Source organism: Somniosus microcephalus, chromosome 11 (assembly GCF_052327205.1).
Source record: "Somniosus microcephalus isolate GS21.2 chromosome 11, FLI_Smic_1.0, whole genome shotgun sequence".
Taxonomy (NCBI): Eukaryota; Metazoa; Chordata; class Chondrichthyes; order Squaliformes; family Somniosidae; genus Somniosus; species Somniosus microcephalus.
Window position 1 is genome coordinate 200,474,410 of NC_140997.1, and position 27,738 is coordinate 200,502,147.

Genomic DNA, 27,738 nt, shown 5'->3' on the forward strand with positions numbered 1-27,738 from the left:
CCGCTCCGAGACATCCTTGACCCTTGCACCAGGGAGGCAACATACCATCCTGGAGTCTCGTTTGCGGCCGCAGAAATGCCTATCTATTCCCCTTACAATAGAATCCCCTATTACTGTAGCTCTACCCCTCTTTTTCCTCCTGTCCTGTGCAGCAGAACCACCCATGGTGCCAGGAAGTTGATTGCTGCTGCCTTCCCCTGATAAGCCACCCCCCCCCCCCCAACAATATCCAAAGCGGTATATCTGTTTGAGAGGGGGGTGACTACAGGGGACCCCTGCACTACCTGCCTGCGCCTACTACCTGGCGGTCACCCATTCCCCTCCTGCCTGTGCAGCCTTTACCTGCGGTGTGACCAACTCATTAAACATGCTATGCACGATGTCCTCAGCATCGCAAGTGCTCCAGTATGTATCCATTCGCAGCTCCAGCACCGCAATGTGGTCTGCCAGTAGCTGCAGCTGGATACACTTCCCGCACACATGGTCGTCAGAGACACAGGAAGTGTCCCTGATTTCCCACATAGTGCAGGAGGAGCATACTATGGCACCAGGCTGTCCTGCCATGACTTACCCTTCAATTAATTTAAATTAACTTAAATTAAATCAATACCACCAATTAAATGATATACTCAAGGGCCCTTGGTTACTAGCACTAGAAACAATAGTGCTATTGACTATGAACCTTAACTGTCAAACTAACCTGGCCGTACTCACCCAATCAGCTGCTCCCTCCTGCCCACGTCACGTTTTGAATCGTGACGTGGCTCTGGAATGCCGCTGCCGTACTGAGATTGATAAGAAAGCCCGCGAAAGTGAGTTTTTATACTCACCGGGTCTTTGGCCTCTCAGCTCCCGACTCCAACCGCTGTAAGAAAGCCCGCGAAAGTGAGTTTTTATACTCACCGGGTCTGTGGCCTCTCAGCTCCTGACTCCAACTGCTGTAAGAAAAGCCCGCGAAAGTGAGTTTTTATACTCACTGGGTCTGTGACCTTTCAGCTCCCGACTCCAACCGCTGTAAGAAAAGCCCGCGAAAGTGAGTTTTTATACTCACCGGGTCTGTGGCCTCTCAGCTGCCGACTCCCACCGCTGTAAGAAAGCCCGCGAAAGTGAGCTTTTATACTCACAGGGTCTGTGGCCTCTCAGCTTCCAACTCCAACCGCTGTAAGAAAGCCCGCGACACTGAGTTTTTATACTCACCGGGTCTGTGGCCTCTCAGCTCCCGACTCCAATCTCTCACCATTTAAATAATAATTTGCCTTTTTATTTTCCCACATTAAACTCCATCTGCCAGATTTCTGCCCACTCACTTAGCCTATCTATATCCCTTTGGAGATTCTTACGTCCTCCACACAATTTGCTTTCCCACCTATCTTTGTATCATCAGCAAATTTGGCTACATTATACTCAATCCCTTCATCCAAGTCATTAATATAGATTGTAAATAGTTGAGGCCCCAGCACTGATCCCTGCGGCATCCCACTAGTTACAGTTTGCCAACCTGAAAATGACCCATTTATCCCGACTCTCTGTTTTCTGTTAGTTAGCCAATCCTCTATCAATGTTAATATATTACCCCCAACCCCTTGAGCTCTTATCTTGTGTAGTAACCTTTTATGTGGCACCTTATCGAATGCCTTCTGGAAATCCAAATACTCGACATCTACTGGTTCCCCTTTATCCACCCTGATCGTTACATCCTCAAAGAACTCCAGCAAATTTGTCAAATACCATTTCCCTTTCATAAAACCATGCTGACTCTGCTTGACTATATTATGATTTTCTAAATGTCCTGCTACCACTTCCTTAATGATGGACTCCAGCATTTTCCCAATGACAGATGTTAGGCTAACTGGTCGATAGTTGCCTGCTTTCTGTCTCCCTCCTTTCTTAAATAGGGGCGTTACATTTGCGGTTTTCCAGTCCGCTGGGACCTCTCCAGAATCCAGGGAATTTTGGTAGATTACAACCAATGCATCCACTATCTCTGCAGCCACCTCTTTTAAGACTCTAGGATGCAGGCCATCGGGTCCAGGGGACTTGTCCACCTTTAGTCCTATTAGTTTGCCTAGTACTTTCTCTCTAGTGATAGTGATTTTTTTAAGTTCTCCCCCCCCACCCCAATAACCCCTTGATTATCTATTATTGGGATGCCTTTAGTGTCTTCTACCGTGAAGACTGATACAAAATAATTGTTCAAAGTCTCCGCCAGTTCCGTTTCCCATTATTAATTCCCCACTCATCTTCTGGGGGACCAACGTTTACTTTAGCTACTCTCTTCCTTTTTATATACCTATAGAAGCTCTTACTGTCTGATTTTTATATTTCTTGCTAGCTTACTCTCATAAGCTATCTTCTCTCCTTTTATCATTTTTAGTTGTCCTTTGCTGGTTTTTAAAAATTTCCCAATCCTCTGGCCTTTCACTATTCTTCGCAACATTGTATGTCTCCTGTCTCCTTTGCTGCTCCCCCTCATCTTCCAACCCCAAAGGCAGTCCTACCAGACCACCCATAACTGGAATAAAACTGTTTCCAAAGCAGTCCAGCACCAGCACAAAGTTCTTCTCAGAATTCACTTGTGGAATGCAGAAAAGTTGACCAGTAGCCTAAGAGGACAAACCAGCAGCTAACATGTATGGAGGGTATGAGCTCTTTAAATAGTGCTGCTGCAGGGTTCTTGCTGACTGTTAGTGCCATGATTTTCTAGGCAAGCTTACCACGTGGCAAGTCAGGCGTTGGGGCAGACCAGTTTCACAAAAGGGTCTTTTGATCTCGTTGAATGGCGGAGCAGGCTCGAAGGGCCGAATGGCCTACTCCTGCTCCTATCTTCTATGTTTCTATGTTTATGTTTCTATAACCAGTGCAGCATGCTCATTTAAATATTATAATGAGCTCCCTTAATTGTTCCGGTGCATGCCCTGGATGTTTATCAAACAGCTCAATCCGATATAGTGGGCGACGCACTTCTTGCACGGGACAGGTGTGCGCATGCCGCCCAGTATATTAGACAGTCTGAAAAATGAGTGCAGTGCGATTGAATTTCTAGGCCAACATATTCTATCCTACAAAATTTGTGAATGTTATTTTCTGCTTGGCATTAAATTACAAGTCAGAAATTCAATTGAATGGGTTAACGGTTTATCTGAGGGATTCTACTTGGGACATTGTTTTGTCTTTCTCTTTCGGTTGCTGACTGCCCTGCTGCGTACTTTCAGCATTTTCTGATTTTATTTCAGATTTCCAGTATTTGCAGTTTTATCTTTTTTATTAATTCAAATTGAATGTTCCTGATCATGTTACATATCAAAAGTGAATCTTAAGTGGTTTGTAAATGTGAACAGAATTCCAAAGCTCAATTAATGCTTTAGGGTGTATTTACACCACAAGTTTAGCATTGGTGTGGAGCAATTTTCACTTCACACCAATCTTCAACCTCATATGCAAACCCAGAGTCAGGACCTGATCTGACTCTCGAGTGAAGCGGAGAGTAAGATTCCCTGGAGATGATTCTCACACCGCTTTACTATGACACTGCATGGAGTGTAACTCCAGTGTGATGTCAAACCGGATTTATAAAGTGCCCAGGGTCACTTTTTAAATCTAATGAAGCTCAATTTAAATTTTTAGAGATCAGGGGTTCTTCCCTTCTCACTTTTTAAACATTTATATTTCTAACTGTTCAGAGAAAGCTCTGCATGCACATGAATCCAGCCACATACAGATCTCACTCTTCGGAAGAATAATTACACACTTCCAGTCAGGCAGGAGCTGCGCAATGTAAACACATTATTGCCTCATTGAAACTTGAATATTGTTCTCGGTGTAAATGCACCTCTCATCAATTATTTATTCTTTAGAATAAATATTTTCTATTCTTAAAACCATTTTAACTTTTAGACCGTTGTCCTGAATGTAGTAGAGTTGGTGTGACATAGGTTAAAAAGTTAACAATGGTCACATATGAGGTGAAAATAACATGTTATATCTTTAGCTCCTGTATCACAGTTCAGTATTGAGCCTTTAGTTGTATGTATCCAAATTACTGTACTGTATCATATAAATATTTTTTGGTCAGCCTAAATAGTATTTTTTTTCCAAATATATTTTGTTCTAGAGTGTGAATATATAATTCATCATCTAAATTACTTTGCCCAAACAGGGAATAGCACAGCGTGGCAACATGCCCAGAGAAAATCTTCCAATATTCTTAACGTCTTTTGAACATAACTTGCTTCTAATTTTTTAATAATTTATTTTCCCCCTTGCACTTTTTTTTTAAGTCGAGACTTTTTTTCTGTAACCTGCATTAAATAACAGCTTTACAGACTGGGCCATGGATTGTGTGTATGTGCACATTAATAGTGCGTGTACAGTTACACGTTCTAGGGCAAAAGGTGCACTTTTCGGTCCTTTTTTTCTCTTTTCTCCCCCCCCCCCCCCCCCCCTCTTCCTTTGAAGTTGAAAATGACAGCGTCGCTGGGGAGCTGCTGAGCAGGCCGTTGTTATATTGTAGCCGGGTGCCGGCTGCTCAATGTCGGGTGCTGCTGGTTACAATAGTATTAAAGCTCTCCGACTGACTGACTGACGTAATTTAGCAATGAAAGGATACAGTCTGCTCCGTACAGTATGCAACTGTCAGGCGGCGGCAGAGCGCATTGTGCCCGGAGCCGCAGCTTAGAGACGATGTGAGCAACTTCAGGAGGAAGGTTTTGGGAGGGGGGGCAAAAAGAAACAACTACAAAAAAAAAACTGTAAACTGCGCAAAGCCGACATCGCAGAAATACAGAGGAAGAGAGGAAACATTTGGAAGATTTTTTTTTTCTTTCCTCTTCCCCGCCGTGTGCTGGGGAAGAAGGCGCTTCTCTCATTCTGGAGCCAGCTAACATGGCGACTGTACCAGTCTACTGCATCTGTCGGCTACCTTACGACGTAACCCGATTTATGATTGAATGCGATGCGTGCAAGGACTGGTTTCACGGCAGGTAAAAAAAAAAGGGAGCTTTTTCTGGCCGTTTTTTTTTCTCTCCCGCCTAGGGTTTTGGTGCCGGCCTTGCTGTATGCGGCCGCCGGGGGAGGTGGGGGGGGGAGCTGCCAGTTTGGCGGGAGGCGAGCAGCTAACCCGGCCGATTTTTTTGATGGGGACAATCTCGGAAGAAGCAGAGGCCTGAGGAAGAAGGCGGTGCTTACAGACGTTTTCTCCTCTTTGGGTGACAGGAGCTGTTTGTCATTGTGTAAATATTCAGCTTTCTGAACCGAACCGGCCCCGAGTTGCTTGGAGTGGGGTTTTTTTTGGTGGTTGGGGGGTCGGGTGTTTAACATTATTGTCCTCAGCCCTTTAGGTCTTTCCCATGTTTTGTTTGTGATCAGTGATCCTTAAAAAAAAAATCTCCCAATTTAAAGCAGCTTGCAGATGTAAATATGTTTACCATATGTTTTACGAGTAGAAGGCACTTCTTTTCTCCTTTCGACGAACTAGTGGAACATTTTAGGTCAGCATTTCGTGATTTATCTGCGCACTCTGCCTTGGGGACGATTCCCGCTTTTGTTTAAATTGATTTTTAAAAAAATAAGCGGGACCCGATGTGGCGGATGTAAATATTGACATTTTACTTGGGTTTTATCAATAGTATTTCCACGTGCCGTTTCTGAAAAGTGTCAGAAAACCTTTGCTGACGTTTCTTAATTGCTTGATTTTAAATCCCGTTTTTAAAACAAAATGGATTTCGGTGTTGTGTGCCGGTTAAATTTCAAAAAGAAATGTCACCTGAAAGCTTTTTTGTGTAATATGCAGTGAATCTATTTTGTCTCAATCCGCTGGTCTTACTTTAAAAATGAAAATCAAATGCGGGTTTGGTCTGCGTGGTTTGTACAGTGAGAGTTTGAAATCGTTCTTTAATACCTTTTAGATCATTAGCAAAGAAAGTTTTTCAGAAGTTTTTGGCGCTCACCATATTGTGTGAAATAGAGGGTACAGCTACCATTTCAATGTTTTTGTTCATTTTAAAATATAAATTTGGCCTAAATATTCCCCCTTTGGCCTAGTACTTGATGTCTTACAAGTACCTGTAGCTTTTAGAGAAAAATCGATTCTTCAGTTATAAATTTGAGAATGTTTTGGTGAGTAGCAACTCTCGGATACCGAGCCCCATTAGGTTTTCTCTGTCCTCTTCAAAGTGACAGACTCAGCCCGTGTGCCTCTTCTGTCTTATCATTTCACAGTCCACTGGCAAGGAAATGGGGTCAGGTCCAAGATGGGTGAAAATATTAATTTGTAGCTTTCTGCATTCCAAGGTAATAGATATGGCACAGATAGAAATAGGGTTTCAGTGCTGTTCATAATTTTGTCAATGAACTTGGGGCTTAGGGAGATAAAGTGGTGATATACTAACTCACTCTACCATGAAGTGGAGGATTGGGGTTTTCTCCTGCACTTACTCCACAATGAGTTCAATCTCTGCGGGACTGTCAGGTAATAAATTCTTCCCTGACTGAAGGGACTATCAAGAGGATTACTCAACCTGTGGCTCACTCATGCACCACCTAGCAGCCTGTTACCTAGCAGCCTGTTATAAAGCAGCATCAGAAAAGGTCTGGAAGCCCTCCTACCTAGAGAATGATTGGAGAAGAAAGATTTTTTTTAAATAATCAGAGAAAATTAATTGTTTTATTCATATTTCTACCACTACTAGCTAATACTGCAGTTAAAATCAGTTAATGATTGACATGTTTCAATATTTTTTATTTTGAAATCTACTGTGTATACATTTTGGAAACACGGCTAAAGTATCAGAGTATACTAGTGATAGTCAAAGCATGATCATTAATGGTCAAAGGCAAGTATGAGGGTCTGTTTCAAAAATTCAATCACCAGCTGTTTTATTCTTTCTGAATTTAGTAACTTTTTGTGGGTATACATTTTCACAGTTACCTAATATGAGCAGGTCAGCAGGTAACTGACAAAGCCATCTTACTTTTTTATGTCATTGACTACAGCTGAATCTAACTCCACTTTTTGTTGGACGATAATTTCCAGGTCACTTCAAGCCTGTGACTACTTTTAAGCAGTAAGTAGACTTGAGTGAGCTATATACCCATAAGTAGTACACTAGAAAAATCCCTCAAAAATCAGGTTTTAAAACATTTTCTTAGTCTATAGCAGTTCCTTATATCAATAGTGTAATTTAAATTTACCATTTTAATTTTAATAATGCCGCAGCTTTCTTGGATATCTGAATAGTTACGACAGTTGCCTTAATCCTATGGTCACTTTCTTCAGAATGATGTAGGATGCTGTGAGTGAGTCTGTTTCACTGACTGTGCTGGGCACCAAGGCCTGGCGTTTCCGCACGGTTGTGCTGTTTTTTTGGCAAAATCGGTGTAACCGGCACAGAAGATCGTGGAATTTTAAGCGCAAAGTACATTCAGCGCAACTTGAGCTTCCGTGATTTTTTGCGCTCGTTTAAAAAAAATTGTGCTAGAAGCAGGCCCCGCCCACAAAACTGGCCATGCCTCCAGGATGAATTACTCACCAATGGGAGTTTCCGCTAATTGCAATCATATGCGGGCCTTTGAGGAGGCTCTAAAAATTAAGCTGGTTCTTTTGTGTGCAAGGACACTAATAGGAATGTTTTAAAAGCTTTTGAATGTAATTTATTTTTTAATTTACTAAGAAACTGGCTGCTGTAACCCAATATAACTAGCAAATGGTTCTGTCTTTAAAAGTCATTTTCAGTAATTTAAAATCAGGTTACTCACAGGTGATGGATTGGCACGGTGATTAAAAATGCTTATTTTTTTGTGATAAACCCATTTTCAGCTGTATTAATCAAACGGCACCTAGTTTACCACTCTTCAGTATATATCAAAGGAATATTTTTTAAAGCAAAACCTTTTTTAAAAATTACGATTTAAAACTCTGCCTGATTGCACTGGTCCATGTCAGATTTTACATTTGGTGATATGCAAATGAGCTTGAGCGAAAACTTGAGGAAAAAAATCGCTTTTCAAAATGGGTGCAATTTTGGGCGCAATTTGCACCCGTTTTGCTGATTGTGCCCACAGCCAAACCTCTACCCCAAGTGTTTTTGATTTCAGCACCAATTATGGCAATGAACGGCTTTTCTAACAGTCAGTATCTTTTATACTTTTTCATCTTGTAGTACAATAAAATGCCCTTCATACTCACCATCGAAGTTGGGGAATGCTGGACTTAACGATAAGTATACTACAGTCCCATGTTATTGTGCCAATTTGGAGTAATTTAAAAATGAGCTCAGTGGCTGCAACCATCCTACTATGTGGGATAGCCATTGGATTATTACAAAATAAAACCAAATTAATTTAAAAAAAAACTTCTTTTGGATTAGTCTTTTAATAATGTATATGTATACTAAATATAGATTGTTAAATTGCTGTGGGTGATCTCAAACATTCTACAGTAATGCTGTAATATCAATAATGTGGAATGATAGAAGTTTACAGTACAGAAGGAGGCCATTTGGTTTCATTGTGTCTACATCAGCTCTTTGCTAGAGAAATCCAAAACTAATTCCACTGGCCTACTCTCTTTCCATAGCCCTGTATTATGATCTGCTTCAAATATTTATCCACGTTGCCCTTTAAAGATGCAATGATGTCTGCCTCAACTACTCCCTGTACAAAGCATTTCATGCTTCAGTAGATTCTGTGTAAAGAAAACTCTCCTAACCCCTCTCTTCACTCTCTTAGTGACAATTTTAAATGAATGACCCCTCATCACTGACTTCCTGATCAGAGAAAATAGTCTTTCTCTATTTATCCTATCAAAACCCTTCCTAATTAAAAAATATCTACTAAATCACCTCTTAGTTTTCTCTGCTCCAGGGGAAATAGTCCCAGCATCTCTTGTCTCTCCTTATAACTATAGTTTCCCATCCTTGGCATGATCCTGGTGAATTTATGCTGTAGACTCCCTATGGCGTTAATGCCTTTCTAAATTAGGTGCCAAAACTACATACCATAGTCTAACTGTGGCCTAACTACTGCCTTGTAGAAATTTATCATTACCTCTTTGCTCTTGTACTCTTATGCTCCTATTTTTAAACTGATAAAGGTAGTGACCTTTATATATAGCTTTATCTACCTGCACTCACATTTTTAAGGAATTACGTATTTGAACCCCGAGGTCGTTCTGTTCACCCATACCTTTTGCCGTCTTTCCATTGAGGACATACTACCATTCATTGTTTTTTCCCCAAAATGCATTACCTCACACATCTCCAAATTTAACTTCATATGCTACCTGCCTACCCATTCTGCTAATCTGTCTATTTTCATTCTAAAGTCTTTTACAGTTTAATTCACCGTTTAGCAAACCCCTTACTTTTGCATCGTCAAATTATGATATGTTCCCCATGCTCAAGCCCAAGTCATCTCCATATCGAGAACAAAAGTGGCCCAGCACTGACCCCTGGGGTATACTGCTTCCAACTGTTCTCCAATCCGAGCAATATCCATTAACGTTAAACCCTTGTTTCCTGTCCGCCAGCTAACTTTCTATTTATGCTGGTATGTTTCATTTTATACCTTGCACCTGAATTTTTGTAACAATCCTCCTCCTGAAAATCTATATGTACTACATTCCCTATATGCACACACATACACAATTATCTGTGTATTATCTATACAGTCAGTCACTTCTTCAAAAATATTAAAATATTCTTATTAAATTTGTCTTCAGATGAAATTTTGAAGTTTGTCTTCAGATGAAATTTTGAAGTAAGTCCTAATGCCTCTTGTCCTATGACATTGCACTGTTGTGCTCAGTTTAGCTGTTACATGATGGTAATGAAAAGGTAATTTTAAATGCAAACCATTTTGAATTGACTTTTACTGAACATGGCGCTGTAGAATAGCGACGTGTCTCTGTGAGCTCCCACAGCCTATTGTGGAAGTGATCGGGGAGTAAAAACATTCCATTGTAGTAATACATATGGCAAATAAAATTGATTTGATTTAAGGGTAGAATGCAACTTTGTTGACAATGTGTTAAAAACTGTAATTCCTTTCCTGAGTGCTCATTTAGTACTGAGCTAGTGTAAAACTGATCCATATGGACTAGAAAGATATTGGCCTGGATTTTGCTGTAAAAATAATGGTGAAGCTATCAACGCCCACTGTTATTAAATCGGACAGCAACTTCTGGCGATCGCACATGTGCAGTTAGACTCGAACATCAGGAAGTTGCTGTCTGAGTTTCCCTGCTCCTCCAGAAGCTGCACTAAACCAGTATCTTGCCGAGAGACTCGGCATTCAAGTACATGGAAGGTATTGCGGTATTTATGTGATGCCCACTAAACTCGCCAGAAAAAGTTATGCCTTGTCCATTCCAATGTATGTAAATTTTTAACTGCCAAACAACCTCTCTGGCACTGAAAACTTAACTTTTACAAGCGCGGAGTCGCATTCCATCAGATTTTAATTATTGTTGGGGATTTTTAAAAAAATGTAAATAATTTAAAAAATCTTTTTCTTGGTCTCTTTGATCTCTCTCTCTTAATCCCATCTTTCTATCCCTCTCTTTATTTCGCTTTCTGCACATGATTTGACATTGAATTAACTATTCTAACTGACACTTCCTCGTTCAGACTCTGAGGGGGCGATTTTCCCCGGATAATTTAGGCGCTTAAAAGCCAACAAGGTGGCCAAGGTGGGGTCTTAAGCTGCAGCGTCACTTTAGCCTGCGTTTAGCGCAAGACGCCATCTTGGTAAAGGAGTTGATGTGCGCGCTAAGAATGGCCACTCGGAGGATCGTTAAGGGGCTGATTGGCAATTAAATTCCTGCTAGTGCTCATTAAAGAGGCTGCATAGCATTTTGGTGGGTAGCTTCAATTAATGACCTCTCCTAACAGCGACCAGCTGAACAGGAGTAAACAGGTCGTTGCTGAGGAGTTTGAGTGCTATGTAAAGCGCTTTCACTGTTCACTTGCTGCTGGAGATCGACTGACCACACTTCATTTGAAGAGTACGTTTATGACACATCGGGAGACTTTGAGTGAAGACTTCACCAACACTCTTATCAACATTTTTCCCGTAAATTCTCTCAGGGATTTACTTAAAAAGAGTGAGTGCTGTGCTACTCTATCTAACTGGACACCTTATAGGAGTCACCAGCAGAAAGGGAGTGCTTGGTCATGGGCATCTTGCTAGGGGTCCTCCTTGGTCTGCATGAGGAATGGGAGTAGTAGCTGAGGTCAGGCAGAGCAGCACCAGCTGCTGCAGGAGAGAGGGACAGGAGGGCTCTCAGCAGAAGGCCCTAGCCACCCAGGGTGTTCAGAGAGCACTACTCCTATATTCACATGACCCAAGACCAGTGAATGAGGAGGCTGCGCTTTATCATGGAGGCCGTCACAGAGATCTGTGGCCTTGTGGAACGAAGACTTGGACCTCGTCGCACAGCTAGGACTGCATTGTCTGTGGCAGTCAAGTTCATAGTAGCACTTAATCTTTTTGCGACTGGAACCTTCCAGGCTGCCACAGGTGATATCAGTCACATATCACAATCCTCTATGCACTTCTGCATCAGGGAAGTCACTGTGGCTCTATACGCTCTGAGGAATGACTATATATCATTCCCCATTGCAAGAGAAGACCAGAGGCAGAGAGCTCTAGGCTTTGACAGGATTACGGGATTCCCCATGGTCCGAGGAGCCATTGACTGCGCACATATGGCCAAGCGAGCCCCTCAGGAAGGGATTACATTCCCTCACTGCGCAGCTCGTATGTGACCACCGACAGCACATCATGCAGGTGAATGCTTGCTATCCAGGGAGCTGCCACAATGTGTTTATGGTGAGACAGTCATCCGTCCCACAGATCTTTGAGCTGCAATGCAACGTGCATGGTTGGCTACTAAGGATACCTTCTGACGCCATGGCTCATGACTCCCCTGAGAAACCCCCAGACACCAGCTGAGCACTCATACAGTGAGAGCCACTCAGCAACCAGGAATATCATTGAGCAAACCATTGGGGTCCTCAAGCAGAGGTTTAGATGCCTTGACCGGTCAGGAAGTGCCCTGCAGTCCTTGGCCGAGAAGGACTCCAGATTTGTGGTGACTTGCTGTATGCTCCACAATCTGGTGATCCTGAGAGACCAGCCGTTACCACCAGAAATTGTGCCAGAGGGTCAAGCTCAGGAGCCACAAGAGGAGGAGGAAGACGAGGAGAGGAAACTGGGGGAGTATTAGAGGGTTCCAGGTAGAAGGCCCACACCTGGGAGGGACACTCGCTGCCATCCAATTGAAGAACGCTTTTGAGAGACGTCCTCCACCATCAGACTCCGGAGCACTGTTGCTAGAGGCTTTACCTTCCATGACTGAGGATCTGTCAGGAAGTCCATTATCTGCACTCGATCCTTTCAACCCCTTCCCCATGAAGACCACAATTAAAAAGACCATCAATTCCACCACTACCCAATTACCATAATCAATCTTTATCTGCAGCACAATCAAATAATAGAAACATGACACAACTAACAAATATTAAACTATTCACCCTGGTGCTTATCCTATAATTGCTCCTGCCTACTCTGGTGCTTCTGTGAAGTGCAACCCCAGTGGCAGTAGCAGGCGAGGTGGATGGCTGCTGAGATTTTGAAGAGGGCAGTTCAGACATCCTCTTGCGACGCCCCCAAGAGGCTGTGGGCTGTGAGGGCCCCGCCTGAGATTGCACCATCTCAGCATAGGCTTGAGCAGTCTGGGCTGCCTGGCTGACGGGCAACTGCAAGGGCAATGTTGGAGTGGCGGGGGAGGGAGCAGCAATTCTGACATCTGGAGAGAGGCCAGTAGGTTCCTGCTCCATGCTTCCCACGCCATTACCTCGGGGCCTCTGTTCAGCCAGCCCCGTTATCTGCTGGAGAACAGATCTCTGGGCAGCTGAGAGACACTGCTAGCCCCTTTCAACCGAGGAGCCCAGAGCCACCATGGCAGCTGCCTGAGCTTCCATTGCAGCACTTTGCCATTCCATGGAAGATGCAGTGACTGCTGTGGAAACAGCGACCTTGGTCATCAGATGCATGTTTAAATTATGGTAATCATTAATTAGCCCCAGACTTTCAAACAGGCGTTTCTTATTAGCACAGCACCCATTTAGCGCCTGTTTTCACCCTTTCATCAAAATAACCCCTGCGTGCCTCAGTAAGGATTCTTCAATTTGATTGGTTAAGGAGATACACAGTTCCAGATCCCCTGTAGAGGGTGCTGCGCTGAAATGGATTTCTAATCTCGGCAAGTTCCAGTGCAAAAGCCCATAAAAAGTCTGTGGGTAAGTGTAATGAACGGCTGACATTGTTCGCCGCTAACCGCAAAATTCAGGCCATTAAGTTTGATCCCTCAGCTACCCTGAATTAACTGACCTCAGGTGGGGCAGCAGTAAAGTGGTGCAATTGGGCTTAATACTCTGCGTGAGGGAGGGGTAAAATCAGTGCACCCTTGAATGCAGTCTAGTGACCACTGCTTGAAAGCATCTGTGGCCATTGAGTGAAGAGAGAATTGGGCTTGACGATGAATAGCCTGCCAACACTCACTGTCTAGGATCACACATTGAGAATAACAAATTGGAAAAGACATTAGAAGAGCAGGAACATTTTACCTCTGAAGCATTTTGGAATGTTTAATTATATTAAAGCTTCTACACAAGTGCAACAAGTGAAACCATATCACAGCATGAATCAATTACCTCAGGAGATGAATGTAGAAAATTATAGGTGAGGGGGTAACTACTTTTGTATGTCTTTAAAAAAAACTGCAGTCGAATTTCTGGATTCTATTACTGTAAACTATCCATTTTATGCAGTAGTATCAAAGCTCACTTTCAGATATATATTATCAATTTGTATAAAACAGCATGGCGAAAATCTAGTGATACATGCTATACAAAAATGTCTCCCTTTCTCCTTTTGTGACACAGTGCTGCTGTGAAAGCTTATATTGTAGCAGGTACAATAGCCTGCAAAGATCTAAAACATCAGCAAAAGATGATGGTAATTTGGATAACCTGGGTAGCAGAAGAAGTAAACCTTAACAAAAAGATAAAATTAAGGATGATTAATATCTAAGATTTTTTGAAATGTTAATAAAGGATGGGATAAAGACAGTAGAGAGAAAGGATCTTGGCTCAGAAAATCAAGATGTAGAATCAGTTTGGGTGGAGCTAAGAAACAACAAAGGGCAGAAAACACTGCTGGGAGTAGTTTATAGGCCCCCTAACAGTAGTTGTAGTGCCAGGTAGAGTATAAATCAGGAAATTAGAGGTGATTAAAGGAAGAGGCTTATAATGTGGCCAAAAAGAGTAGTAAGCCTTAGGATTGGGAGGATTTTAGAATTAAGCAAAGGGTGAGCAAGAAATTGATCAAAAAAGAGAATATGAGAGCAACCTAGCAAGAGCCATAAAAACAGATTGTAAAAGCTTCTATATAGTATATGTATATAAAGGAAGCGATTAGCGAAAGTAAATTGTGTCCCTTAGAGGCAGAGACAGGAGAAATTATAATGAGGAATAAGGAAATGGCAGAGACATTAAACAAATACTTTGTATCTGTCTTCACAGTGGAAGATGCAAATAACTTTCCGGAAATAATGGGGAACCAAGGGTCCAGCGAAAATGAGGAACTTAAAGAAATTAGTATTAGCAAAGAAATTGTACTGGAGAAATTAATGAGACTAAAAGTCAACAAATCCCCTGAACCTGATGGCCTACATCCTAGGGTTTTAAAAGAGGTGGCTGCAGAGATAGTGGATGCATTGGTTTCGATCTTCCAGAATTTCCCAGCTTTTAGAATGGTCCCCATGGATTGGAAGGTAGCAAACTTAATTGCGCTATTCAAGAAATGAGGGAGAGAGAAAAAAGGAATTATAGACCAGTTAGCCTGACATCAGTAGCAGGGAAAATGCTAGAACCTATTATTATGGATGTGGTTACAGGGCACTTAGAAAATCATATGTTTAGGCAGAGTCAGCACGGATTTATGAAAGGGAAATTGTGTTTGACAAATCTGTTAACAGTTTTTTGAGGTTGTAACTAGCCGGGTAGATAAGGGGGAACCAGTGGATGTAGTGTGTTTGGATTTTCAAAAAGTATTTGATAAAGAGGTTATTACAAAAAATAGGGCTCGTGGGATTGGGGGTAATATATTAGCATGGATTGAGGATTGGTTAATGGACAGAAAACAGAGAGTAGGTTGGCAGGCTGTAACTAGTAGGGTACCACAATGATCAGTGCTTGGACCACAGCTATTTACAATCTATATCAGTGACTTAGATGAAGGGACCGAGTGTAATGTATCCAAGTTTGCTGATGATACAAAGTTAGTTGGGAAAGTAAGCTGTGATGAGGACGCAAAGAGGCTACAAAGGGATATAGACAGGTTAAGTGAGTGGGCAAGAACATGGCAGATGGAATATAATGTGGAGAAGTGTGAAATTATCCACTTTGGTCAGAAAAATAGAAAGGCAGATTATTCTTTAAATGGTGAGAGACTAGGAAATATTTGCACTCAGAGGGACCTGGGTGTCCTTGTACATGAATCACAGAAAGTTAACATACAGGTACAGCAACCAATGAGGAAAGCATATGGTATGTTAGCCTTTATTATGAAGGGATTGGAGTATAAGAGTAAAGCACTTACATAGGCCTTGGTGAGACCACACCTGGAGTACTGTGGACAATTCTGGTCTCCTCAACTAAGGAAGGATATACAGGAAACTCTCGTTTGAACGGCACCTAATTATCCGGAATTCTCTTATTAACCGGCAAAATTCTCAGTCCGAAAACAACACCTCAATAACCGGAAATGTTTCCGAGTCCGAGTCTCCCGCGGTGGCCGAGCTAGTCAGTGGGGGTAGTTCTCCAAACTGCCACTACTCGGCTTCTTGGTGCTGTCGGAAGTCCGAACACCACAATAACAGGAGTCTGACTCTCCCGCGCTGCCGGTACGCTCTTCCGATCCGCCTTTTTTTTTGTGTCTCCCGCGCTGCCGGTACGCTCTTCCGATCCGCCATTTTTTTGTGTGTCTCCCGTGCTGCTGGTAGTCTCTTCCGATCGCCATTTTTTTGTGTGTCTCCCGCGCTGCCGGTAGTCTCTTCTGATCCGCCATTTTTTTGTGTGTCTCCCGCACTGCTGGTAGTCTCTTCCGATCCGCCATTTTTCTGTGTGTCTCTCCATCTTTATCGTGAATTATCTCCCCCATCTTGCATTATGGAATTCCCAAAAGTTGGTCCAAGCAAAAGGACTTGGACTAAGTATACAGTCAACTACAGTACTATATACAGTAGTTTGCTGTATAAGTTTTGTTTTACTGTTAAGTAATTAAAGAGTTAATGGATTACCCTCAACTGGCAGTCCTGTACTTAATCAAGCATCTTCCACCATCCATTTAACACAACATTCTGTAGGTGAGTACCCAGTTACTGTATACTGCACATTTCTTGATTTTTTTATTTTTGTTTGTTAAAAATAGCCTCGGTAGATAACCCTCTCCGTCATCCGGAATTTTTAATCAACCGGCACCATCCCGGTCCCGTCGGTGCCGGATACCAAAGAGTTTCCTGTACTTGCCTTGGAGGGAGTGCAACAAAGGTTCACTAGACTGATTCCTGGGATGAAGGGATTATCCTATGAGGAGCAATTGAGTAGAATGGGCCTATATTCTCTGGAGTTTAGAAGAATGAGAGGAGATCTCATTGAAACATATAAAATTCTTAAAGGGCTTGACAAGATAGATGCTGGGAGGATGTTTCCCAGGGAGTCTAGAACTAGGGGACATAGTCTCAGGATAAGAGGTCGGCCATTTAGGACTGAGTTGAGGAGAAATTTCTTCACTCAAAGGGTAGTGAATCTTTGGAATTTTCTATCCCAGAGAGCTGTGGATGCTCAGTTGTTGAGTATATTTAAGACAGAGATCGATAGATTTTTGGATATTAAGGGAATCAAGAGATTTGGGAATAGTGTGGGAAGGTGGTGTTGAAGTAGAAGATCAGCCATGATCTTATTGAATGGCGGAGCAGGCTTGAAGGGCCGAATAGCCTACTCCTGGCTCCTATTTCTTATGTTCTTATGAATTATATGGTACAATAGTTTACCATTTAAATATTGCTTCTGTTGTAGAAGCCTAAGATCCATTATGTTTGCCATGATTCTCACCATTACAAAAAGAGTTTTGCTGAAAATAGACTCTTACTGACTCCACAAACTAATACTGTGTATATATATATAATAAATATAGATTTTACCAGTGTTTCAAGGCAGTAACACATCTCAGGATCTAAATTCTGCTGTTTATTACATAATCCAAATCCTACCACTTCTCTCGACCCCTCCACGGCTCTTAAAATGTCAGACTCTGACATCCAGTTCTGGATGAGCAGTAATTTTCTCCAATTAAATATTGGGAAGATCGAAGCCATTGTTTTCGGTCCCCGCCACAAACTCCGTTCCCTTGCCACTGACTTCATTCCTCTCCCTAACATTTGGCTGAACCACATTGTTCGCAACCTTGGTGTCATATTTGACCCCGAAATGAGCTTCCGACCACATATCTGCGACATAACTAAGACCGCTTATTTCCACCTCCATAACATCGCCCATCTCCGCCCCTGCCTCAGCTCATTCGCTGCTGAAATCCTCATCCATGCCGTTGTTAACTTTAGACTTGACTATTCCAACACACTCCTGGCTGGCCTCCCACATTCTACCCTACGTAAACTTGAGGTGATACAAAACTCTGCTGCCCGTGTCCTAACTCGTACCAAGTCCCATTCACCCATCACCCCTGTGCTCACTGACCTGTGCTCATTGGCTTCCGGTTAAGCAACGCTTCGATTTCAAAATTCTCATCCTTGTTTTCAAATCCCCCCATGGCTTCACCCCTCCCTATCTCTGTAATCTCATCCAGCCCCACAACCCCCCCTGAGATATCTGTGCTCCTCTAATTCTGCACTCTTGAGCATCCCTGATTATAATTGCTCAACCATTGGTGGCTGTGCCTTCTATTGCCTAGGCTCTGAGCTCTGGAATTCCCTGCCCAAACCTCTCCGCCTCTCTTTCCTCCTTTAAGACACTCCTTAAAACCTACCTCTTTCACAGAATCACAGAAACCCCACAGTGCAGATAGAGGCCATTTCGGCCTATCGAGCCTGCACCGACACATATCCCACCCGATCCCCGTAACCCCTACACCAACACATATCCCACCCTATCCTCGTAACCCCACGTATTTAATCCCCCTAACACTAAGGGTCAATTAATCATAGCCAATCAACCTAACCCGCACATCTTTGGACTGTGGGAGGAAATCGGAGCACCCGGAGGAAACCCACGCAAACACGGGGAGAATGTGCAAACTCCACAGACAGTCACCCGAGGCCGTATTCGAACCCGGGTCCCTGGCGCTGTGAGGCAACAGTGCTAACCACTATGCCACCGTGCTGCCCTGACCAAGCATCTGCCCTACTTTCCCCTTATGTGGCTCGGTGTCAAATATTTTGTCTTATAATATTCCTGCGATGCCTCGGGATGTTTTAAAATGTTAAAGACGCTATATAAATACAAGCTGTTTTTTTATTTGTTTTTATGGGATGTGGGCGTTGCTGGCAAAGCCAACATTTATTGCCCATCCCAATTGCCCTTGAGAAGGTGGTGGTGAGCCGCCTTCTTGAACCGCTGCAGTCCGTGTGGTGAAGGCACTCCCACTGTGCTGTTAGGGAGGGAGCTCCAGGATTTTGACCCAGCGACGATGAAGGATCGGTGATATACTTCTAAGTCAGGATGGTGTGTGACTTGGAGGGGAACTTGGAGGTGGTGGTGTTCCCATGCGTCTGCTGCCCTTGTCCTTCTGGGTGGAAGAGGTCGCGGGTTTGGGAGGTGCTGCCAAAGAAGCCTTGGCGAGCTGCTGCAGTGCATCTTGTAGATGGTACACGCTGCAGACTCGGTATGCCGGTGGCGGAGGGAGTGGATGTTTAAGGTGGTAGAGGGGGTGCCAATCAAGCAGGCGTCTTGTTGTTAGAAGAATCTTGAAAGCTTTGTTATGATCTCCCTTCTTTTCTCTAATGTAAACATTACTAACATCCTTAGTCTCTCTTGTAGTTCAGGTATTTAATCTCCAGTGAGGGTTTAGTTGACCATCCAAAGTCAGATTGTCTCCACTGCAGTACGATGACAAGAATTATATACAGTACTACAAGTGAGATTATGCATAAATTCAGTCTTGCTCTATGGGGCTCATGTTCTATCTCTTAAGATCTCATTTGCCTTTTTTACTGCTGTCACACGTGATTATTTCAATGAGCTAACCATCAGTAGTACCTCCTGTGTGTGTCATGTATTCTACTCCCCGTTCACTTTTCATTTCCACTGCTTATTCTCCTTCCCTGGTCTCATCACCTTGCATTGATCCACGCTAAACATCTGCCGCTTGTTATTCCAATGCCGTAATCCATCCAGAATCCTCTGTATTTGGTTCATTTGTTCCATGTTATTTGTAGCCCCTGCATCCCAGTTTGGTTTTGTTAGCAAACTTAGCTTCATCTCTGTCCCAACTTCCAAATCATCTGTGTACAACGTAAACAAGTGCTGACTTCTGAGGCACCTTGTTGATAACCTTCTAACATTCTGATGCAGCTCTTGGTACAACTCCTCTTCATTTCCTCTGAGGCAATTTCATGCCTTCTCTCAGCTTGGCTCAGTTGGTAGCACTTTTACCTCTGAGTCAGAAGGTTGTGGGTTTAAGCCCCACAATGGGTTTGAGTGCATAATCTAGGGCTAGCATTTCAGTGCGGTACTGCGGGAATGCTGCATTGTTAAGAGTTGCTGTCTTTTTGATGAGATGTTAAGCTGAGGCTTTCTCTGCCTGTGTAGAATGGCAGAAAGGATCCCTTGGCACTATTGAAAGAAGAGCAGGGGATCAACATTCCTCCCTCAACCAACATCACCAAAAAACCTTAATGGAAAGTAAAATTGGACAAGGTGTGATCCGCACCTGTCAGTTTTCCACCCGGGGAGCTAGCTTAAAATTACTCCCATAATGTTTACTGAGCTCTCCTTATCCACTAGGTCCATTACCTCCTTGAAGAAGTCCAATGGACTTGTCATCATGACCTCTCCATAAAAGCCATGCCAATTGCCACTTATTATACTTCTCGAGATGTTTGTTTATTCCCTCCTTCAGGATGCCTGTGGTATTTCATATATTACAAACATCAAATTTATATGATCCTTATTTTATGGCTCAATTTATAAATTGGCACTGTGCCCTTCTCCTATCCTTGGGTGCTAGCACTATTTCCAATGAGTCCCAAAAATGTTCACCAGGATATGAATGATTGCATTCGCCATTTTGTAAAGTACAGTAGTGTATTTTCCATTCAGGCCAAATGTTTTGTTCTTTGTGCTTTCATTGCACTGATTGGAGAACATCAGGGAGCTCTCTTGGCCAACATTCCTCCCTTAAACAACACTACCAAAAAACAAGTAGTTTGTCATTCATCTCGTTGTTGTTTGTGACACCCTGCTGTATGCAAAATTGCTGCCACATTTGCCTGCATAACAGTAATTAATTGTACGTGAAATGCTTTGGAACATCCTAAGAAACATAGACATAGAAACATAGAAGATAGGAGCAGGAGTAGGCCATTCGGCCCTTCGAGCCTGCTCCGCCATTCAACGAGATCATGGCTGATCATCCAAACCCTAGCACCCGGTCCCTACACCGACAGCCATCCCACCCAAGCCCTATCCCCGTAACCCCACGTATTTAATCCCCCCTAACACTAAGGGCCAATTTTTATCATGGCTAATCAACCTAACCCGCACATCTTTGGACTGTGGGAGGAAACCGGAGCACCCGGAGGAAACCCACGCAAACACGGGGAGAATGTGCAAACTCCACACAGACAGTCACCCGAGGCCGGATTTGAACCCGGGTCCCTGGCGCTGTGAGGCAACAGTGCTAACCACTATGCCACCGTGAAAGGTGCTATATAAATGCAGGTTCTTTCTTTTGAAGCACATTAATTACGTGTGTAGTGAGGGCAGGTGTCTGTCGCTACTTAGTTTCAAACATGTAACAACAGCTCTGAGCTGAACTCAACTTCAAGATGACATGCGGTTGCCATAAATGGACTACTGTATAACCCAACAGTGAAACAGCAGAATAATATTCAGCACAGTAAAAAGTTAACCACATTCAACACCTGTGTATCCAGAAGGTTTTTAGAGGTTTTTGTGTATGGCTTTGTATAAAACTAAATATTTTTGTTTATAGATTGTTAAATTATTTTACGATATCCCAGGCAAAACTGATGATTTATATAAAGATTACAATTTAATTCATTTGGCTGTGAAAATGGCTTATAAGATGCAGCAATGATGTCAAATTTACTTTGTAAGTAATGAAATTTATCCTATTTAAATATGTAGCTAAGATACAGTATTTTGGTTGTGACTGAGCACACAGCCCTGCACACAAAGTACACAGGTAATTTAAAAGTACATACAAAGATGATACATTTGCACAGAAATAACATAGACAGTAAATAAATATGGTATTGAATGTTGGATATGGTGCACAAGAAAATAACTTAGTTGGTTGGTTTTACCCTTTACTATACAGGCAGGGGAATCCCAATGGCTGTTTGTAGTACAAAGAGGAAGCTGGTATGCTAATGAGAGCTGTTGAAACATAGTGAAGAAATTATTATTCTACAGATGTTATTCCAGTGTAAGATAACAAAAATGTGCCCCATAGGATCAGAGAGCTCACCTAAGGTAGAATTCATCTGTTCACCTTAGGCCTACGTGCACTTCCTGTTTGCACCACTTGACTTCCTGCTGTCACGATTTTGTCACACTTTTCGTGTCACCTTTTTCCAGTATAAATTCTTATGTCCATATTTATAATGGAAATCGCCAATGTAAACCTGTCACAATTATTGCACAATCACGTTGCTTTTTAGCTTTCAGGACTTTCTCTTCCAACTCTACCACCATTTTTCTTGCAACCAGCATTTTCTCTGAGGTAAGTTTACTTGAAGCATAATTTCTGCTTTAATTTCAAGTTGTTTTTGTTTTTATTTGGATTTTATTTACTTATATTCCTTCTATTTAGGTTTGCTTTACTGGCACTCTTTTATTTGAGTATTAGATCTCCCGCTCACAGCCTGTTGGGATTCTCTTCAACCCCTCTGTTTTGCAAGCTCTGTGCTGCAGTGCCTCTGTTTCACCAACTAGCGTGGGCTTGGGCCCGCTCTTCCTCTGTTCTTACTCACCACAACGCTTTGGAATGTCGGTGCTCCCCAACCCTGTAGGTCCATGCGTCTGAGGCCTATTCTGGGCCATCTCTAATCGCTGCCGTTCAGTGCTTCTCTGGCGGGTTGCCATAGCGACTGGTCTCTGCCCTTAATTCTTGGCCGTGTTCCCTACCTCCGTGGCTCATTAAGGAAATGTCTCCGTCTAAATTTTTAAATCAATATCTAAAGCAGCAGAGTCCATCGGAATGTTATTTATATCTCAATATATTAAATATATAAAGCAGCGGAGCCCATTTTAATGTAATGCAAGAGATTAATTTTATAGACATACATATACACATATATATAAAACCAATCTTTGAGTTTCTTTTGGGGCCAGACCAATAGGGCAATGGACTTTATCTGTAAAATTGCTAATAAATCAACATGGTCCTAAATCTCCTGATAAACAGGCGATGAACTTTCATGTTCACATTTATACTTGAGAGAACAAATTAGGTAACACTCACCTGCTTCTTGCTGTGCCTGACGAAGGATTTATATTGTGTATTTTCAACTTTCCTATATAGTGCTTTATCACATCTTAAAGCATATTTCTTCATATGAAGCACTTCATACTGTTGAGACATAGTTGCCTCAACATAAGTAGGTTCAATGTAAGAGTAGAAAAGGGCATACTCTTAGAATTCATAACTTGAGATAAAATTAGTAAGCATTTAGAAATGGATGGGGTAATGAAAGACTGAAAGCTCGGATTTGTTAAGGGCAAGTTGCGTTTTGACAACATTCATACAGTTTTTGAAAAGGCATACTCTAATTTAATCAGTATTGCTTGTTTGCTGTAACTTTCTTCTCTCACAATGATTACCTGCATAAGGACAGCAGAGGCAGTAGCAGCAGCAGAGGAACTTGAACTGCACTGAAGCTCGGCAGGGGTAGCAGATGACAAACAAACACCAAAGATAAAAAAATGTCTATTATAAAATGCTAGTTGCATTAGCTGTACCTGAACTGCTTGGTTGGGTTATTGTTATGTAAGTTACTTAGAAGTAGCCACCAACCCCAGTTCCCCAACCCCGCACAGCCCGCTTCTACCTCCTTCCCGAGATCCACAAACAGGACTGCCCTGGTAGACCCATCGTTTCAGCCTGTTCTTGCCCCATAGAACTTCTCTCTTCCTATCTCGACTCTATCTTTTCTCCCCTTGTCTAGTCTCTTCCCACCTACATCCGAGACTCTTCGGACGCCCTCCGCCACTTTAACAGTTTCCAGTTTCCTGGCCCCAACTGCCTCCTTTTCACCATGGACGTACAATCCCTCTACACCTCCATCCCCCACCAGGATGGCCTGAGGGCGCTCCGCTTCTTCCTTGAACAGAGGCCCAACCACCACCACCCTCCTCCGCCTGGCAGAACTTGTTCTCACATTGAACAACTTCTTTGAGCCCACTCATTTCCTCAAAATCAAAGGTGTTGCTATGGGTACCTGCATGGGTCCTAGCTATGCCTGCCTTTTCGTGGGATATGTGGAACACTCTTTGTTCCAGTCTTACTCGGGTCCCCTCCCTCACCTCTTTTTCCGGTACATTGATAACTATCGGTGCCGTTTCCTGCACTCGCCCTGAACTAGACAATTTCATTCACTTTGCCTCCAATTTCCACCCTTCCCTCACCTTCACATGGTCCATCTCCGACTCTTCCCTTCCCTTCCTTGACTTCTCCGTCTCCATCTCTGGGGATAGGTTATTGACCAACATTCACTACAAGCCCACTGACTCCCACAGCTACCTGGACTACACTTCCTCCCACCCCCGCCTCCTGTAAGGACTCTATTCCATTCTCCCAGTTTCTCCGTCTCCGCCGCATCTGCTCTGACGATGCCACCTTCCACACCAGTGCTTCCGACATGTCTTCCTTTTTCCTCAACCGAGGATTCCCCTCTACCATGGTTGACACGGCCCTCAACCGTGTCCGTTCTATCTCCTGCACTTCTGCCCTCACCCCTGCCCCTTGATGCGCTATCAATTACTCATAAAAGACTGAGAGTTAGAAGAGTAACCAAAGGCTTTTATTAACAACAGAATGGAGGTCTGCCTCGCGTGGTCGACCGGTCCATGATACTAAGGGCTGGGGAGCAGTCACCTTTATACTAGGACCTGTGGGAGGAGTCAGCCGAGGCATGTCCAGGCATGTACACAGTGGAATACAAACAGGAATACAAACAGTGGTTTACCACATTCACCCCTTGTTTAAAATTGAGTCCGGCGGGGTGAAGTGTATTAAAAGTTAGTGTATTGGAGTCTCTCCGGAGGTCTTGTCTGCCGCTGTGATCTGCGTGGCGACGGCAGGGGTAGTGAAGTTTCCGGCGTCGAGTCCAGCGTAGGCTGTGGCACAGGCGTGTCGTCCTCGTAGATGTCGAGCGGGTCGCGGGGCCCAGGCCTGCCGTCTGCTGGGGCTGGATATCGGATCGTGGGGGGGGGGTGGTAGTGGGTAGTGGGTTACTGCGGCCCCCGAGGGTGCAAGGTCTCTTATGGAGACTGTGTCCTCCCGCCCGTCCGGGTATGCGATGTAAGCTTACTGGGGGTTGGCGTGGAGGAGGTCGACCCTCTCGACCAGGGGGTCCGTTTTATGGGTCCTCACGTGTCTTCTCAGTAGGACCGGCCCTGGGGACGTCAGCCATGGCGGTAGCGATGTCCCCGATGTGGACTTCCTTGGGAAGACAAACATTTTCTCATGAGGGGTGGCGTTAGTGGCAGTGCAGAGCAGTGACCGAATAGAGTGGAGCGCATCGGGGAGCACATCCTGCCAGCGGGAGGTTGGAAGGCCCCTAGACTTTAAGGCTAGCAGGACGGCCTTCCAAACTGTCGCATTTTCTCTTTCCACCTGTCCGTTCCCCCGGGGGTTGTAACTGGTGGTCCTGCTTGTGGCAATACCCCTAGTTAGCAGGTACTGACGGAGTTCGTCGCTCATAAACGATGAGCCCCGGTCGCTATGGATATAGCTGGGGAAGCCGAACAGGGTGAAGAGGTTGTTCAGACATTTAATGACCGTGGCACTGGTCATGTCCGGGCAGGGGAAGGCGAACGGGAAACGGGAGTACTCATCAATAATATTGAGGAAGTACACATTGCGGTCGGAGGAGGGGAGAGGCCCTTTAAAATCGACGCTCAGGCGCTCGAAGGGGCGAGTGGCTTTTATCAGGTGGGCCCTGTCTGGTCTATAAAAGTGCGGTTTGCACTCAGCGCAGACTTGGCAGTTCCTGGTCATGGTCCTGACCTCCTCAATAGAGTAAGGCAGGTTGCGGGCCTTGATGAAGTGGAAGAACCTGGTGACCCCCGGGTGGCAGAGGTCATTGTGGAGGGCCCGCAGTCTATCGATCTGCGCGCTGGCGCAGGTGCCACGCGATAGCGCATCCGGGGGTTCATTTAGCTTCCCGGGCCGGTACAAGATCTCGTAGTTGTAGGTGGAAAGTTCGATTCTCCACCTCAAGATCTTGTCATTTTTGATTTTGCCCCTCTGCTTGTTGTTAAACATAAAAGCAACTGAACGCTGGTCAGTGAGCAGGGTAAATCGTTTTCCGGCCAGGTAGTGCCTCCAATGACGCACAGCCTCCACAATCGCCTGGGCCTCCTTCTCAACAGCGGAGTGTCTGGTCTCCGGGCCTTGGAGGGTTCGTGAAAAGAAGGCCACGGGTCTCCCCGCCTGATTGAGGGTAGCGGCCAGGGCAAAGTCAGACGCGTCGCTTTCCACCTGGAAGGGGATGGATTCGTCCACTGCGTGCATGGTGGCTTTGGCAATGTCCTCCTTGATACGGTGGAAGGCTAAGCGGGCCTCTGCCGTCAAGGGAAAAGAGGTGGACTTGATCAGCGGACGGGCCTTGTCCGCATAGTAGGGGACCCACTGGGCGTAATAGGAGAAAAACCCTAGGCACCTCTTCAGGGCCTTGAGGCAGTGGGGCAGTGGAAGTTCCATAAGGGGACGCATCCGGTCGGGGTCGGGGCCGATGACTCCGTGTTCCACAACACAGCCAAGGATGGCGAGGCGGTTTGTGCGGAATATGCACTTCTCCTTGTTATATGTCAGGTTTAGGAGTTGGGCGGTGCGGAGGAATTTTTCGAGGTTTGCGTCATGGTCCTGCAAGTCACGGCCGCAGATGGTCACATTGTCCAGATATGGGAAAGTGGCCTGCAACGCATTTTGATCTACCATCCGGTCCATCTCCCTTTGGAAGACGGAGACCCCGTTGGTGACGCCAAAGGGAACCCTAAGGAAGTGATAGAGGCGGCCGTTTGCCTCAAAGGCAGTGTACTGGCGGTCCTCGGGGCGGATGGGGAGCTGGTGGTACGCTGATTTCAGGTCAATGGTCGAGAAGACGCGGTACTGCGCGATCTGGTTGACCATATCAGCTATACGGGGGAGTGGGTAGGTGTCCAGCAGGGTGTAGCGATTTATTGTCTGGCTGTAGTCGATGACCAGGCGCTGCTTCTCGCCGGTCTTAACGACCACAACCTGGGCTCGCCAGGGGCTGGTGCTGCCCTCAATAATCCCTTCTTTCAGGAGCCGCTCCACTTCGGTTTTAATGAAAACCCTGTCCCCGGCACTGTATCGCCTGCTCTTTGTGGCGATGGGCTTACAGTCGGGGGTGAGGTTAGCAAACAGTTGGGGGGGGGGTGACTCTGAGTGTGGAGAGGTTGCACCTGGTGCGCGGCGGGCAGTTTGGAAGCTGCTGGCTGCGGACTGTGAGTGGGGGTAGGGGTCCACCGTACGCCATCGTAACACTTTTAAGGTGACACTGAAAATCTAACCCCAGCAGGACGGCAGCGCAGAGGTCAGGCAGGACCAGAAGTTTAAAATGATCGTACACGGTCCCGTCTACTACGAGTGTCACCACGCAGTAGCCGCCGATGTCCGCCGACTGGGACTCGGAGGCCATAGAAATCCGCTGTTGCGCAGGCAGGACTGGGAGAGAGCAACGCCGCACCGTGTCGGGGTGGATGAAGCTCTCCGTGCTCCCAGAGTCAAAAAGGCAGATTGTATCGTGACCATTTACCTTAATGTCCATTGTGGAACTGGCCAGTTGGTGCGGTCTCGCTTGGTCCAGTGTAACGGATGCCAGCGTAGGGGTCGGTGTGTCGCTGCGGGTATCAGATGAGGCGGTGTCGGGGGCCTGCTGCGTCCCGGCTGTCATCCAAGATGGCGGCGTCCATGATCCCCATGTGGCTGGAGGCGTCCAAAATGGCTGCTGTACCGGTGATTCGCACATGGCCGGGGAGGTCCAAGATGGCGGCCCGCATGGCCCACACGCGGCGCTGCTGGGGTTCGGGGTGGCTTTGGCCCTGCAGACGCTAGCGTAGTGTCCCTTCTTCCCGCAGCCCGAGCAGATCGCGTTTTTCGCCGGGCAGCGCGCTCTGGGGTGTTTTGCCTGGCCACAGAAGTAGCATTTCTGGCCTTGGGGCACTGCTG

General features: G+C 44.8%; 1 protein-coding gene across 1 annotated transcript in view; it reads left to right on the forward strand.

Moving 5' to 3' along the window:
- Window positions 1–4,467: 4,467 nt before the first annotated feature.
- Window positions 4,468–27,738, forward strand: part of phf2 (PHD finger protein 2) — a 143,227-nt gene continuing 119,956 nt past the window's right edge. The window contains exon 1 of the mRNA XM_086001691.1: window positions 4,468–4,979. Within this exon, the coding sequence (XP_085857817.1) occupies window positions 4,882–4,979 (98 nt within the window). The 5' untranslated portion in view covers window positions 4,468–4,881. The remainder of the gene's footprint in view (window positions 4,980–27,738) is intronic.